This window comes from Primulina tabacum, chromosome 14 (genome assembly GCF_025594145.1).
Source record: "Primulina tabacum isolate GXHZ01 chromosome 14, ASM2559414v2, whole genome shotgun sequence".
NCBI classification, from domain to species: Eukaryota; Viridiplantae; Streptophyta; class Magnoliopsida; order Lamiales; family Gesneriaceae; genus Primulina; species Primulina tabacum.
The window spans coordinates 2,670,430-2,684,893 of record NC_134563.1 but is presented as its reverse complement, the minus strand read 5'-3'; the positions used below and the strand labels follow the sequence as shown (position 1 = coordinate 2,684,893).

General features: G+C 38.1%; 2 protein-coding genes across 4 annotated transcripts; one reads left to right on the top strand and one right to left on the bottom strand.

Moving 5' to 3' along the window:
- LOC142523611 (rhodanese-like domain-containing protein 7) lies at positions 1-3,345 on the top strand. Its single transcript, XM_075627311.1, has 5 exons — positions 1-428; positions 1,352-1,603; positions 1,695-1,793; positions 2,261-2,542; positions 2,771-3,345. Exons 1-5 carry the CDS (start codon positions 21-23, stop codon positions 3,146-3,148), a joined length of 1,419 nt encoding a protein of 472 aa, XP_075483426.1. The 5' UTR covers positions 1-20; the 3' UTR covers positions 3,149-3,345.
- A 1,514-nt stretch (positions 3,346-4,859) lies between these two features.
- Positions 4,860-12,639, bottom strand: LOC142523610 (uncharacterized). 3 transcript variants are annotated; one of them, XM_075627308.1, is made up of 4 exons: positions 12,482-12,639; positions 12,224-12,336; positions 9,405-9,577; positions 4,860-9,306 (listed from the first exon to the last, which is right to left on the bottom strand). In XM_075627308.1, the coding sequence occupies exons 3-4, from the start codon at positions 9,523-9,525 to the stop codon at positions 5,156-5,158; spliced, it is 4,272 nt and encodes a 1,423-aa protein (XP_075483423.1). In that variant the 5' UTR covers positions 9,526-9,577; positions 12,224-12,336; positions 12,482-12,639; the 3' UTR covers positions 4,860-5,155. The 3 variants fall into 3 exon arrangements, with proteins under 3 accessions (XP_075483423.1, XP_075483424.1, XP_075483425.1); XM_075627309.1 differs by lacking the exon at positions 12,224-12,336 and adding an exon at positions 12,071-12,169 and having other exon boundaries at positions 12,391-12,638; XM_075627310.1 differs by lacking the exon at positions 12,224-12,336 and having other exon boundaries at positions 12,391-12,638.
- Positions 12,640-14,464: the final 1,825 nt, after the last annotated feature.

The window sequence follows — 14,464 nt, the reverse complement described above, 5'->3', positions numbered from 1 at the left end:
CGCAAATGGAGTAAACGGCCATGGTTCCATTGCTCCGCTTTTCTTTGCAATCCCACCCTCTCCTTTTCCACCGAACCACCTCTTCAGCCACGGCGGCGCTGAGAATGACACCTTCTCCTACTTCAATCCGCTCTCTAAAGCCTAACTTTTCGATCCCAATGGCCAAATCCACTTCGGAAATCACCTCAAAATCCACTAATTTTCCCATAACCGAAGATTCTACCAACTCCCTTTTCAATTCTCGGAGGCTCACTCACTCTGAATGCTTCTCTTCAGCTCCAGGTGAGAATCCGATCCCTGTTGCTGAAAGTGAATGCGTTGGTGAAAGTGTGGAGTGCCCGTTGGTGGTGGTGTCGTTTTACAAGTTCGCTGTTTTTCCGGACCATGCTAATTTACGGATGCCATTGAAGGAGCTGTGTGAGCGCCTGGTAATTTCTGTTTCTTTATCTTAAGTAATTTAATACAACTGTATATTTCGTTTGGGAGGATTTTGGTTTGTGGGATTTTGCATTTTCCTTGTTCTGAATGTGATTTTGTACCATTTTAGTTCTTTGCGGTGTTTTTCTTGAATCTTGAACTGATACTGTTCAGTAGCTTCTTGCATTCTGTTGGAAAAGTTCTTGCCCTTTTTCAAGCATGACGATAAAGCTTTGTGTTGGCGCTTGTTTTGTTCTCGGCAAATTAAACTGATTGATGCCCTCTTGATGGTTCATATGGTTTCTGTATGGATTTTTTTATATAATTTTTATGTGGTAGCGTTGTGTTTGTGTCCTGAAGCATTTTAGAAATGAGAAACTAATGTCTAAAGGGCCTTGAACATGTTCATTTAGAAATTTGTGGCGAAGGTTTGAACATGATTCGTAGAGGTTTTAACTTTTGAGCTGCATCTACCTGAATGGTGGAATTGTTGGCTGTATTTCTGCCATATAGTCACGTTTTATCCAATGTGATAAAGAGTAGTCGAATGCAAGTCACCATAAACATCACATGATTACTGTTTCTGTTCATTTGAGTAGTCAAAATTTGATGAATTGGATTGATGATTACACTCTCACGGTCTCACTCTCCACTTGCTGTTTCCATTTCTTACACGCACTTGGTTTCTTCCCCTATCCTCTCTTCACATGATTGCTGTTTCTGTTCATTTGAGTTGTCAAAATTTGATTAATTGAATTGATGATTATACTCTCACAGTCTCTCTCTTCACTTGTTTCCATTTCTTATATGCACTTGGTTTCTTCCCCTATCCTCTCTTTCGGTGTTTCATGTTTCTGTTTATCTTCAATCTATTTGTATATTCAGACAAAGTTTATCCCATATCATTCATCCTCACTAAAGCTGATAACCTCAGCGTGTTTCAGGAGGTATTATTTTGGCACCAGAAGGAATCAATGGTAGTATATGTGGAATCCGTAATTCCGTGGATGAAGTGCTCGCTTTTATCCAAACAGATGACCGTTTAAAGGGTCTTCGGTGCATCGAGTCACCTGTAAGTCCCGAGGAAGAAGCTATTCACCATGGACATATGAGCAGTTCTCCTCTTGCCGCTGGAGAAGATGCTCCCTTCCGATGGGACCATGTGAGGGTCAAATTGAAACAGGAAGTAGGTTTAGACGTTTAGTATCCTAGCTATGAGTTGCGCTTTTCTGTGTGACTGGTTGTAGTTGCTTAAATATTTGGGACATCATTTGCAGATAGTTACACTTGGAATGCCTTCTGTATCACCGATGGAAAGAGTTGGGGAGTACGTAAGCCCCAGAGAGTGGAACAACTTGATCAGTGATCCTGATACTGTAAGTAGCTTGGTTTGAAGGCAGACATCAAGGAGATGCTTGTGCAAATCTGTTTGTAGTATCATCTAGTTGCCGCCCTTCTATTATTTTCTTTATTTAATTTACAATAACAATTGATGCCTATGTTGTCTGGAAGAAAAATGAGAAACTATTTTTTATCGACTTTTCGCTGACACTTTCTTGAAAATCCTAGATCTAAAAAACATAAATGGTTATACAATGCTATGATGGCAGTATCTAAACCATGATCCAAAAATCGTCCACAAGCATTACTCTTGAATCTTGTCATATCATGAGATCCTTACAAAGCTCATGATTTATAGATCATTAGTATTATTTCTGTATGATATTTTCTTGATTTCCTTGTGCCTCGTCATCATCCCTAAGGTTCAATGAAATACCATAATCTGGACTTTGCGAATGTTATCCTCGTATTATATGTTTTGACTTTAATTTGCATGAATTAGGTGGTGATAGATGTTCGCAACGATTATGAAACTAGAATTGGGAAGTTTAAACAGGCAGTTGATCCTTGTACAACAGCATTCCGGGAATTTCCAGAGTGGGTGGAGAAACGATTCAAGTCGAACAAACCCAAGAACCAGATAGAGCCCACTGCTTCAGACAACACCATGTATGAACAAATTAATGAAATGGAAAAGAATATGCCCCGAGTAGCAATGTACTGCACAGGTGGAATACGGTGTGAGAAAGCTTCTAGTTTTCTCCTAGGCAAAGGCTTTAAAGAGGTACACTTTTGTCTCTAAACAACAATCAAATCTTGTGAAGTAACCATTTGAGAGATGGAACTTTTTTCCTCCATATTCCTGAGCACGCAAAATTCTACACAATGAACTCTTGCAGACAACTAATTAGTAACTGTCCTCGTTTGGCGAAAATAATGAATCCATGTTACTAAAATAGTCAATTTCATATGGTAACTATAAAATCACTGACATCTTGCCCTGTTTCGCTAGGTTTATCATCTTCAAGGTGGGATCCTGAAATACCTTGAGGAAGTTCCCAAGGCAGAGAGCCTTTGGGAGGGCGAGTGCTTCGTGTTTGATAAACGAGTCTCGGTCGAGCATGGCCTTACTCAGGGGACTTACAAACTTTGCTATGGATGCAAACAACCCGTGAGTGACGCCGATATGGAAACGCCAGAATGGGAGTATGGAGTCACTTGCCCATATTGCTACTCTTCGAAATCCAAAGAAGAGAAAGAGAGGGCCAGAGCTAGACAGAATCAATTTGAGAGATGGGGCGTCATTGGTGGTCCGGATAAAGGCCGTAAACCTACCATAATCGGTGTAATGGAAGATAGACTTACTGAGCAGATGCCAGGCTCAGCATGATGAAGCCAAGATACAATTTCACGATCAGTTTTCCATTAATGATCCTCATTTCTCACTCTTTAATTTAGGGACTTTCAAATCCTTCCATATGATTTACTAGTAAGATTCCTTTGATCCCAAAAAATGAAGTAAGGCTCCCAGTGTAAGAACAAAATGTTATTCTGTTTCTTTAGATTCGAGGGTAAATTACATCGACATGTCTTCCAAGTTTGGTTTAGTTACCACTCATGTGATTGATATTTCAATGCTTCCATTGATATATTATTTATCTTTGAAGAGGGATTATACTCTCCTTTCTATAAAACATGAAAATAAAATCCTACCATTCGTATAACTAAATTATTCACACACGATTCTTCTGAGGGGATAATTGGTGCACTAGACACCGGAGCTTAGCTCAACTGGTCTCATCCGGGATTTCCCGTCAGCGGCTCGAATTCGAACTGTCTTCTTATCTATTCGAAGCTTCCCCACCCCTAGATTTTGATTGTAAAAAAATAGAAATTGGTACATTTATTATGAAAGGATCGTTGAGAGCAACAATCTCTGATGGGAGATTGAAACCATGACGCACACTGTCACAATATCGTCACTATGAATGATTACATTGCAAAACGACAAAAATTTCATCTTTATATGAGGGATATTTTATAAAATATATACATCAATCTTGAAATATTTACCAGAATTGAGAAGCACCAAAAGAAGAGGAAACAGAAACATTGAAAAGAAACCTAATCAAAGGAGCTTCTTCTCTCCTTAAGAGCCTGGAAAACCCTGGAACTCTGGTCAAAAATATGTGCCCTTCTATGATAATCACTGGCCTCTCTCCCCTTATCCTCCCCCATGATGGCCTCCCTTTCCAAGCACTCCACCAACTCCACAATCCCACCAATTTCCTTGCAGTTCTCACTCAATATCTTCATTCCACTCAACTCCTCTTCCAGTTTCTTGTCCAGTTCCGGCACTGATCCACCTTTACCACATCTCATTCTTGACACAAGCTGCCCATTTCCTGGAATCCTTTGTTTCGGACAGATTTGGTGGGATTTCGTTGGTGGGATGGATGATATAGGGTGGAGAAATCTGATTATGGATTGGTAACTTATTGTGGCCTCCATTGTTGCTTTAGTTCTGAGTTCCCAAGGATTCCCATGCCATTAATATAAGGCTAAGAGGGGGGTGGTTAGGGGATGAGATGGGTTCTTGCCACGTGTCAGGTGTAGATCGAGGTCCACGTGGTGGGAGTAGATGCCTCCGCATTTTCTTGAAGCTCTTTTTTCTCTTTTGCGTGAGATGTGGCTTACATGATTATTATATATTGAGGAGAGGCGGTGGATTTGCTATTTTATAGTATAATATTGTAGCCGATGTTGTACACGAGTGATCCGATACACCTACTGATTGTCATGGGATGAGGTGTGCCAATGGAATTCACCCCACGTCTTGTGAACTGACTATTAACATGGTGATTTACATGAATTTTTTTAGCCAAAAAATCACACTTTTCCATGCTTATTTTAAACACTGGTTTAAGAAAACATGATCCATAGTAATAAAATAAATAAATATATTTCAAACTCCAATGGTATAGTGTAACTCAATGTTGATCTATATCTCACCAAGTCTTTTATAATAATAATAATCTGTTAACACCAAATATTATATTTATATAAAAAAGGACTTGTTTATAGACAATACAACAATAATCAAGCTCAAACTTATTCACTATGTATAATAGGAATTCACGAACTCGTATATCAACTGCATAAAACCCTGTGAAGACAAAAAGATGGAAGAGACTGCTTGAATGAACAAGATTGCACTTTGCGACTTCAAATGACCACTTGTGTCTATATCCTATGGTATTCAAACCTTAATGGCAAATGTCTGACAAATTATATGCTATATCAAGTGTACTTCACGTGGTACTTTGCATCGAATCTACCATATCCGAAGCAAGAAATCCCAGAAAATAAGAGTTGTTTTTCGAAATGAACAAGAACGTTACCTTTGCCTATTCATTTCAGGTCCTTTGTTCAATACTTGGCTTATTGATGAATATCCCATTAGCCGGTGAAGAGGGGAATTCGGTGATGGTGGAAGCTCTTCGATTTCTGAGGATGGTTTCACAAACTTTGGCTGCTTTGAGGAAGTCCCAACTGATTCGAACGTTTCTACCGGGTTCTTATTCATCTTTTCTATGGAATTCTTCATGGCGGACTTCATTTTTCTATCTTCCATGGATTCGTAAGAACTCACAGATGATATCTTCCTATTGTACCTATTTCTCTTGACTAAGCCAGAGGAAGGTACGAAAACTGAGGCCTCACCTTCAGTCGAGCAACTTCTACAGAAAGATCGCCCATGGTCATCAGAACATGAAACAGGTTCACCATGTTGGCATAAATTCGAATGTGGCATCGCTATAAGACTTCTCTCATTGGTGACATCACTTGAATTACCTGCTTCAAGACCGTGACTAAGATATGGAACTATATTCTTTCCTCCTACAAGTGAAAATTTCAAAACCTTCGAACAAGCATTGCAGCGGAGCTGATGATATCTTTTCCTGAAGACTAGAAAGTCTGCAGGTAGTTGCAAAGTTTCTGAACAATGATAACATGTAACGAATGGGGATCCACCGGTGACAGGACGGAGATGTCTCTTTGAAGCATGATATTTGTCCCTCAAATAAAACCTCCTCAATTCGTTGCTAATACGACTCTGATTATCGGACATTGTTTCAAGGCCCGTTACCAAGCATTCATAGCCGGAGCAATTCTGGGAACTCAAAGGACTAGAAATATTATGGGAGTTATGACCAATAGGAGCCACAGAGCGATCATTATAGTGTGAAGAATGTGGAAGCAACGGTGCTGAGGAGTGCCTGTCTCGAGTGCGGCAATGCAAACAAGAGCAGTTAACTTGGTGCCGGTAATATGCAGCTTCCCCAGAAAGAGCAAGTGTTGAGACATTTGATTGTTCGACCCGACCTTTTCCCTGATCATACCATTGATAATTTCCATGGTGATTCAAATCCACATATCTCTCTCTTCCTTGTATTAAGTGGTCATAGTAGAAGGGTGATGGGGAAAACGTTTCCCTCCTGACTTCGGCAGGAAAACTTCCGTCTCTTGAAATTTTGGGAAACTGTATCCTGTTGAGCTGATCTTTCAGCTCACACACTGTTCTTAACAAGTCCATTTTATCAGGTTCTGAGTAAGAAGTCTTAACTGGTGAATGAAAACCTGGATGGAGTGGCGGCAAATTGTTCCTATAAACTGAAGGGCCTCTCAATCTTTGGTTGGCATGGAGATTTCTCGAAGTCAATGGAAACAGTGATGAACCTCCTCCGTCATTCAATCTCATTGTATTTCCACTGGCGAGAATACGACTTTTGGTTTCAGCGAACTCAACTGAATTTCCATGGCTGCCTGTGATGACATGATGTTGGTTTGATGGACTTGGTTCCCAGTATTCCATCTCTGATTCACTGCTCATCATCATATTCTTTGCCGCAAATCCTTCCCTTTTCAGTGTGGTGCTGCTGTAGTCTACTTCCTTGCCCTTTCTCCTGGAGGAATGTGGAACGTATACTGGGATCTGGCCATCGGTTTCATCATTGGAAGATTCACTACCGTCGTAAGCATAATAACCTCTGGTTGTTACAGGACTAGTGGTGTCTTTAGGTTTAACTCTGTGCTCAGGGCTAGTTTCGGAGAGAAGTGAATCTCCCAATAATTCCACAGAGCTGGCACTTCCAAAGTTTCGGGAGCCTTTTCTTGGAGAACGGTCCCCATGTTTGCCATCAAGAGAAGTTAGATTGGATGGCGTCTCCATTGAGACAACCTGAGAAGCAACAACAGTATCACCAACACTTAGATTATTGGTGTTTGCCCTATTAAATGTAGGAATACCCTCAAAGCCATCATCTACGGGTGATGCATTGCCATCTTCGTGAGAAACAATTTCAGCAGCAGAAGAACCTACTCCAGCACGCCTTGTTCCTTCATGCCCAGAAAAATTCTGAACTTCGTGAAGGATATTGTCACCTTCTGGACACACCTGCAAAGATTTTTCGCCTTGAACTGGTTCTACTTTGGCGGGTTGATCCAAATTACTTTTGTTGCATTCTTCTGCGAGTTCAGTCACTTCTGGAATCAATTCTTCAGTCTCATGATACACTAATTCAGTTGAACTACAAATTTCAGCAGACATATTTCTACCTCCGGTCAATTCGCCATCTAACTCATGCAACCCGTTGTCATGCTTTTTGAAATCTGGGTTCAAAGAATTTCTATCTCGGTCTTTGTTCGAGGATTCTTCCATTAGTGGATCTTCATTCTGACAGCAGTTGATCTGACCACAGAAAATTCCATCCTGCTTTCCACATGTTCCATCTTGAAATCGAATGTCGGCTTTATCCAATGACAATTCTTTCTTAGGTGGACTGGTTAAATCATGATTCAAGCTTCCAGCCACCTCTCCTGAAACATCATCGTTTTCAAGATGAGCATGGTCTCTAGCAGCCACTTTTGAAACATCATCGCTTTCAAGATGAACATGGTTATTGTTGATCCCTTCACCATGCTCGTTAATCCCAGCAACCTCTTTTGAGACATCATCATGTTCCAGATGAACATGGTTATTGGTGATGCCTTCTCTATGTTCAATACTAATAGCTGACAATCCATTCTCCTGAGCTTGAGCTTCATGCTCAGAAATGTTCTGGACATTGTGCACCATTTTGTCACTTTTTTGGCACACTCCAATGGATTCTCCACCTTCAAATCGACCTACTTTCTTGAGTCCATCCAAAAGACTCTCCTCATCTTCACCTAGATCGAGTAATCCAGTATTGGACCTTTTCAAATCTTCGCTATTATCATGATTTAAGGATTCATCTGTATCCTTATTCTCAAAAAATTTAACTTCAGGCGAGCTCAAGAGGTCATCGGAGATGCTTCTATCCTCGGACAGTTCAGTACTGCTTTCCACACGTTCGTCATGATATCTTGTATTGTCTTTATCATCTTCCTTAAGTTCACAACCTAAACCATGTTTCGAGCTTCTGGCTTCCTCCAGTGAAACATCATTGTTTTCTAGATTAACATTATAATTGCATATCCCTTCCCTATGTTGGGCACTGACAGGTGGCCATCCATTCTCCAGATCTTCATGGTCAGGAAATTCTACATCGTCACATTGATCATTATGTGTGGTTTGATCAAAATACATCATATCATCTTTTCCTGCTCGTTTAGCTTCTGGGGCCAACTCATCGATCCCCTGATAAACCAACTCACTGGAACTAGGAATTTCCCCAGAAAAGTTTCCACCTGGACTCGATTCCCCATCTGAGTCGTGTAATTCTCTGACATATCTCTTGGAACCGAGGCCCAAACAACATTTTATTTTGTTATGAATTACGGATTCTTCCACTGGTGAATCTTCATTCTGACAACGGTCAGCATCAGGCATGCTCAAAAGACCATCGGAGACATTTCTGCAGTCTTTATCCGAGGAAGACTCTTCCTTAGGTGGACTAGTTAAATCATGGTTCGAGCTTGTGGCTTCGTTAGCATAATTAGCATATATCTCTTCTCTATGTTCAGTATCAGCATGTTGCAATAGACTATCCTGATCTTCACGCCCATAAAAAATTCGAACTTCATCCACGATTTTCTCCCCTCCTTGCCACACTTTGAGAGATTGTTCAACATCAAATTTATCAACTTCTATGGAGCGATCCAAATAAATGTTGTCATGCTCTTTCACCCGTTCACAAGCCTCCATTGAGATTGGAATTTCACCAGAAAAGTTCCCACCTTCACTTGAATCCTCATCTGAATCGTGTAATTTGTTGTCATGTATTTCAGAGTCGTAGCGAAGAGAACATTCTCCCGTGTCGCAACTAAACTCGGGAGAACTACAAAGTCCGTTGTAGGCACTCCTGTACTCAGACTGTTCACTACTGCTTTCCACTCCTTCATCTTCAAATACTACATCATCTTTGTCTGGTGAAGATACTTCCTTGGTCGGACTAGGAAAATCAAGATTAGAGCTTCTGGCTTCCTCCTCTTTTTCAAAACTATCCCGCTGAATCGTTGCAACTGAATTTGTTGCACGATTTGACTCCATTTTCCTATGTTTAGCTGTACGATAATAGATTGTGAAAAGAATATATGAGTAAATAATACCGCAGAGAATCATTCTTCATACTAACAGAATAAATTCAAAAGATTAATATTACCTTGGAGAGTGGTTCCACATCCGCCACATCGATACAAAGAAATATCAGGCAACTCTGCCAGAACTTGTCGACATCTAGGACATCGTACCAGTCGAATTTTCATGCTCGATGGAGGAGTCATTTTTTTATACTTCAATCCAATGAACCGTGATAGTCCTCAAAACACAAACTTCCTGCACAAATAACTAAATTAATATGCAAAACCCCATCCAAGTCATCCTTGTGAGACGATGGTATGCCGAAAAAAATGTGGAACAAGGGTATGATTATACGTCCATATCCTCAAGAAGATACAAATAGAACATCAACTTTTGCATAACAAGTTACATTTGCTTCTCAAGTTCATAACTCAAGAGCAATGCTTAACAAGAACATGATTCTATAATCAACTTAACCCGCTCTCTATCAAGCACGCAGCAACCAAGTCTTGGAATTTTTTTGGCAATTAGCTAGCACCAAAGAAAGTTTACATGGTATTCTGAGATTGTATTAAATGGCCAAAAACAATCTTCATATACAGAAAAGAATATCAAAGAGTCCACTAACCGGCTAATGAGCTTGTTGAGCCAACATTAACCTAATTGAAGCTCAAGCTCAAACTCAAGCTCCCGAGCTTCTTGATAGGCTGAACTTGGGACCCAAATCACGGCATTCAAAAGCTCATGAGCCAAGAGCTTTTCTAAATATTTAAAAAATATTTTAAGATAAAATATTTAATAATATTATGGATTTTTTCATGACTATCTACAGTTATGTTTACTACTACAAACTTAATGCAGGGAAGTGGACTGCACAACTAGAGAATCATCAAAGTTTTGAGAATATTTTTATGTTATTTGTGAATTTCATATTTGGTGGTTCAGTTCTAAAAATAAAATTAATGTGGTCATGAGTTTACGAATAAATATTATGTAGGACCGAGCGCTTGCCGTTTTACCAAAAACTATAGCTAGTGATAATGATGTAACTCAAATATTTTAAATCACACAACAGCTCAAACATCACGGTTCGATCGCTCTTCCAGCAGGGACAATTATTGCACCCAACGATCTCTCTCCCAATAATTGCACTAATGAGGATCGAGTCTGTGACCTTGGCTCTGATACCAATTGTAGGACCGAACGCTTGCCGCTTTACCAAAAGCTACAACTAGTGATAATAGTGCAACTCAAATCTTTTATTTCGTACAACAGTTCAAACACCATGGTTTGATTGCTCATCCAGCAAGGATAATTATTGCACCCAACATATTATAATGAAAAGCTCTCCATATCAAACAGGAACTACCAATCCCAAGTTCACAAAAAGGCCATTTAAGACATGGCATATGAGAGAAATAGCTCATTTTCTCGCGAAAGTATTCAACATCTCAAGCTTGCGAAAATCCAACATCAAGCCAGTGTTCTAAATGGTGATCGAGGCGGTCGCTTGCCTAGGCAGTAGGCGGTTTTGCATCAGGAGGCCTATGTAGGCGGCCCTAACCCATCCGGCAGTCGAGGCGGTTGAAGCGGTCAATTATTTTAAAATACCAGTCAAAGTCAATTAATTTTAAAAACTCAGTCAAAAGTTAACAAATTTTAAAAAACCTAGTCATAAAAACACAAACCATTGTTTTTATTTTCGGTTCCAACTTCAAGTGTTTTCACTTCTCAGCATCAACCACTAGGCCCACCAGTCACCACACGCCTCAACCGCCCGCCCGCCGCCTCCAGCCGCCAGCAAGCCTTTAGGTTAGTTATTGTATATTTAACATACTTTTTGGTAAAACTAATCAAATTACTTTGTTAGTATTAATATGAGGATGAATTTTTGTTAATGAATTTTTATTAGTTACCTTGTTAGTATTTATACATTTATTTGCATCTTGTCTACATAATATTATATTGTATGAAGCTTCTTTGTGCTTAAACATTATTTAATTACACATCTTACACAAAAAAATATGACTATTTGTAACTATATTGCATGATTACATATGAAAAAATGCTTAAAAATGTTCAACCGCCTAGGCGGCCGAGGCTATAGGCGCCAATTGGGCTCCAGTCTTGTTTTTCATCCTTTTCCAAACGGATTCAGAATTTTCGATCATACAAGTTTGATTCAAATTCGTTTGATTCCTACTATTAGTATACTACCATTAAACGAACTCTTTAAACAAAATGGTATTATATAAACTAAAACGGTTTAACTGGAGAGACATTGATTCAGACATTCCAGTCAAAGTGAAAGAAAATAGGCATGAATCAGGAAAACTAAACTTCTCACAAAATTACAGAGCTTCCACGTTATGTAGCAACACAGAGACGAGAAAAGAATTGCAATAGGATGTAACAGCAACCGAGTAAATTCAGCACAAACCACTGCATAATTTGCTAAAGCAGCTCTAAACCGAGCACTTCGGCATATTCTTGAAATAGACCTAATATGGTAGCAACATGATAAAAACATCACATACCCAAAGATTATTTTTGCAGCAAACTAGAGTTAGAATAGCAACAGTGCTTAAGCAAAATTCTTGAAAATGGATCCGGCTGAATCAGGGAGACAAACTTACCATTAGTCACTCGATACACCAAAATTTAAACAATCCCACCAAATTTATTAGCCTTGTCTCACCAAAAACAGCAAACCAAACAAAAAAAAAAAACAGAGAGAAAGATTCAAACTTTATAATGGCTGGCACCTACACTTATTCAGCAAGAGAAATTTCTTAATTTGCATCAAAATTGCAACAATCCTTTTCAGGGTAAACAGATCCCAGCAAACTGCAACCAAAAAAGAATCAATTCTCGATGAACAACAAACTCCAGAAAACGTACCTTTTTCAAGAACTGCAACAGTACAAGTCTAGAATAACAAGCACCAACTCTATACGAATCCTCCCCGGATCAACAATAAAATAAAGAGATTGCAGACTTGAGCAAGAACACCACTGTCAACACAATATCAATAAAGAGAAAAGTCAAACAAAAGTGACAAATCGAACCTACAAAGAAAAGGGCAAAAGAAACTCTTGAGCAAGGATCGTCTTTCCCCTTCTCTCTTTCACACAGAAACTCACAGACCCTCAAACTTACGACAGATGTTGGAGTCTTCCATGCCGTGTTTAGGAAGCCTGCAAATCCCAAAAGTCGAGTCTTGAGTCATTATTATGCTGGCCCACAAAACATTGGCAACTTTTCAGCCTCTCTCTCTCACACATTCACATCAAACCACGCGATAATCTTTCTTGGAGTGTGAACAAAAATAAATGGGGTAGATGTCATTTCAAAATGGAATTTAGTCCCAAGTCAACTGTTAAATATTCTTTTTTCTACTATTTTTTCGTTTCTGTTTAAGGAATAGCGAAGCCGAAGGTTGTTATATGCTCATATTACCTGCCCAATTCTTTGATGTCGCTTTGCTTCTCTAATCCTGTAACTTCAAATACACTGGTGATTCTAATGCATTAGGAGTGTTTGCATAAGTTTTTTTAAATTATTAATTTGATGTTTTTTTCTAAAAAGAATGATATCATGATTTTAAAAAGATCATATTAAAATTTTAAATGATTATATTTAAATGAGTACATATTATAATTTTGGAAATTAGTGAGAGCCTAAAATATAATTTTAAAATGAATTTTAAAAATCAAAAGGAAAACAAAAACCATGGCATCATTGGATTTGTCTATATTATACCTACACTTAATAATAACAAGTGCAACGACGCAATTGTATAATATTTTTTATAATTTATTTGGCTTATATTTAAATAAGGATCAAAATTTAATTATAAAAAATAGTGAGGGACTACACTGTGATTTTGATATATGAAATAAAAAATTAATAAAAAAAGAGCAAAGTAGAACCTACAACTTAAAGTTCATGAAACAAAGGCTCTATCCACTAAGCTATATGTGACTTACATTAAAGTTTTAACGCTTTATTAATATATATAATTATTAAAACAGACATGACACCAAAAATTAGTTACTTTAAGGATCTCACACTTAATAATATAAATAATAATATAGATAATATATAATAGTGATCATTTGCACATATGTGATATTTTTTTGTTATTTTTACTTTGATATTTTATAATATATTTTTATATTATGACTGCTATAATCATTTAAGAAATTAAAAAGTTTGGATAAAAATTTAAAAATATATTTTAATAGTTTTAAAAATTTTGGAAATGGGTACGACTGTGATAAAGAATACACAAATTTACTATAATAGATTTTTTAAAATGTTTTTTATTGATTAAAATATAATAATTTTATAGTTTTAGAAAAATATTGTTGATATTTTAAAAAGTCCATTATTAAGATGTCTCAAATTTAATAATAATAATAATAATATAGAGACAACACTTAAAGTTAATAGAAAAACTTGTAAGTTAGCCTCGTTCAATGAATTCGTAGCACTTGAACACAAATGTTACAAGTGCAAAAAAATAAATAAGTATTATATTTGTAAGGACCGTATATCATATTATCGTAAATCCTATGTTGATTATCGATAATTTATGAAATTGTCATGTGATTATGTATATGAGGTATATCATGACAATGGAAAATGAGAAAATAACTGTTAATAATGAAATATCGTACAAGATATTGATTAATTAACAGAATTGAAGTTGTAAAAACTCGAGTGGAGAAGCCGGACGCCAATACAATGCAAAATCAATATTTTGGACAGAACGTGTGGTGCCCGAGCGGTAGAAAATGACCGCCCGAGCGCCATTGTAGAACATGTTATTACTCGGGCAGAACTTTCCGTGCCCGAGCGGTAGTTTTTGACCGCCCGAGTGCGGTGCAATTGATACTCGGGGGCAGAACATCTCGCGCTCGGGCGCGAGAATTCTACCGCCCGAGCGCGAGATCGGTGGGGATAAGAATAACTTCTTTTCTTCTTTTCCTTCGTCATTTCTTTTCAGCAAACTTCGAGGGAAAGTTGGAAAATTGATTTCTATCGTCCGAAATCACTTCGAAACGTTGTCCAAACGCGAAACAAATTATAGATTCGGAATCTTCGCGTTGAGAGCTTCCTTTTGAGGTAAATTTCTTC

Coding starts and splice junctions, on each gene's coding strand:
- LOC142523610 (XM_075627308.1), bottom strand. CDS start 9,525: ATGACTCCTCCATCGAGCATGAAAATTCGACTGGTACGATGTCCTAGA. Junction 9,307..9,404: donor ATGTGGAACCACTCTCCAAG/GTAATATTAATC, acceptor ATTATCGTACAG/CTAAACATAGGAAAATGGAG.
- LOC142523611 (XM_075627311.1), top strand. CDS start 21: ATGGTTCCATTGCTCCGCTTTTCTTTGCAATCCCACCCTCTCCTTTTC. Junction 429..1,351: donor AGGAGCTGTGTGAGCGCCTG/GTAATTTCTGTT, acceptor TGATAACCTCAG/CGTGTTTCAGGAGGTATTAT. Junction 1,794..2,260: donor TGATCAGTGATCCTGATACT/GTAAGTAGCTTG, acceptor TGCATGAATTAG/GTGGTGATAGATGTTCGCAA.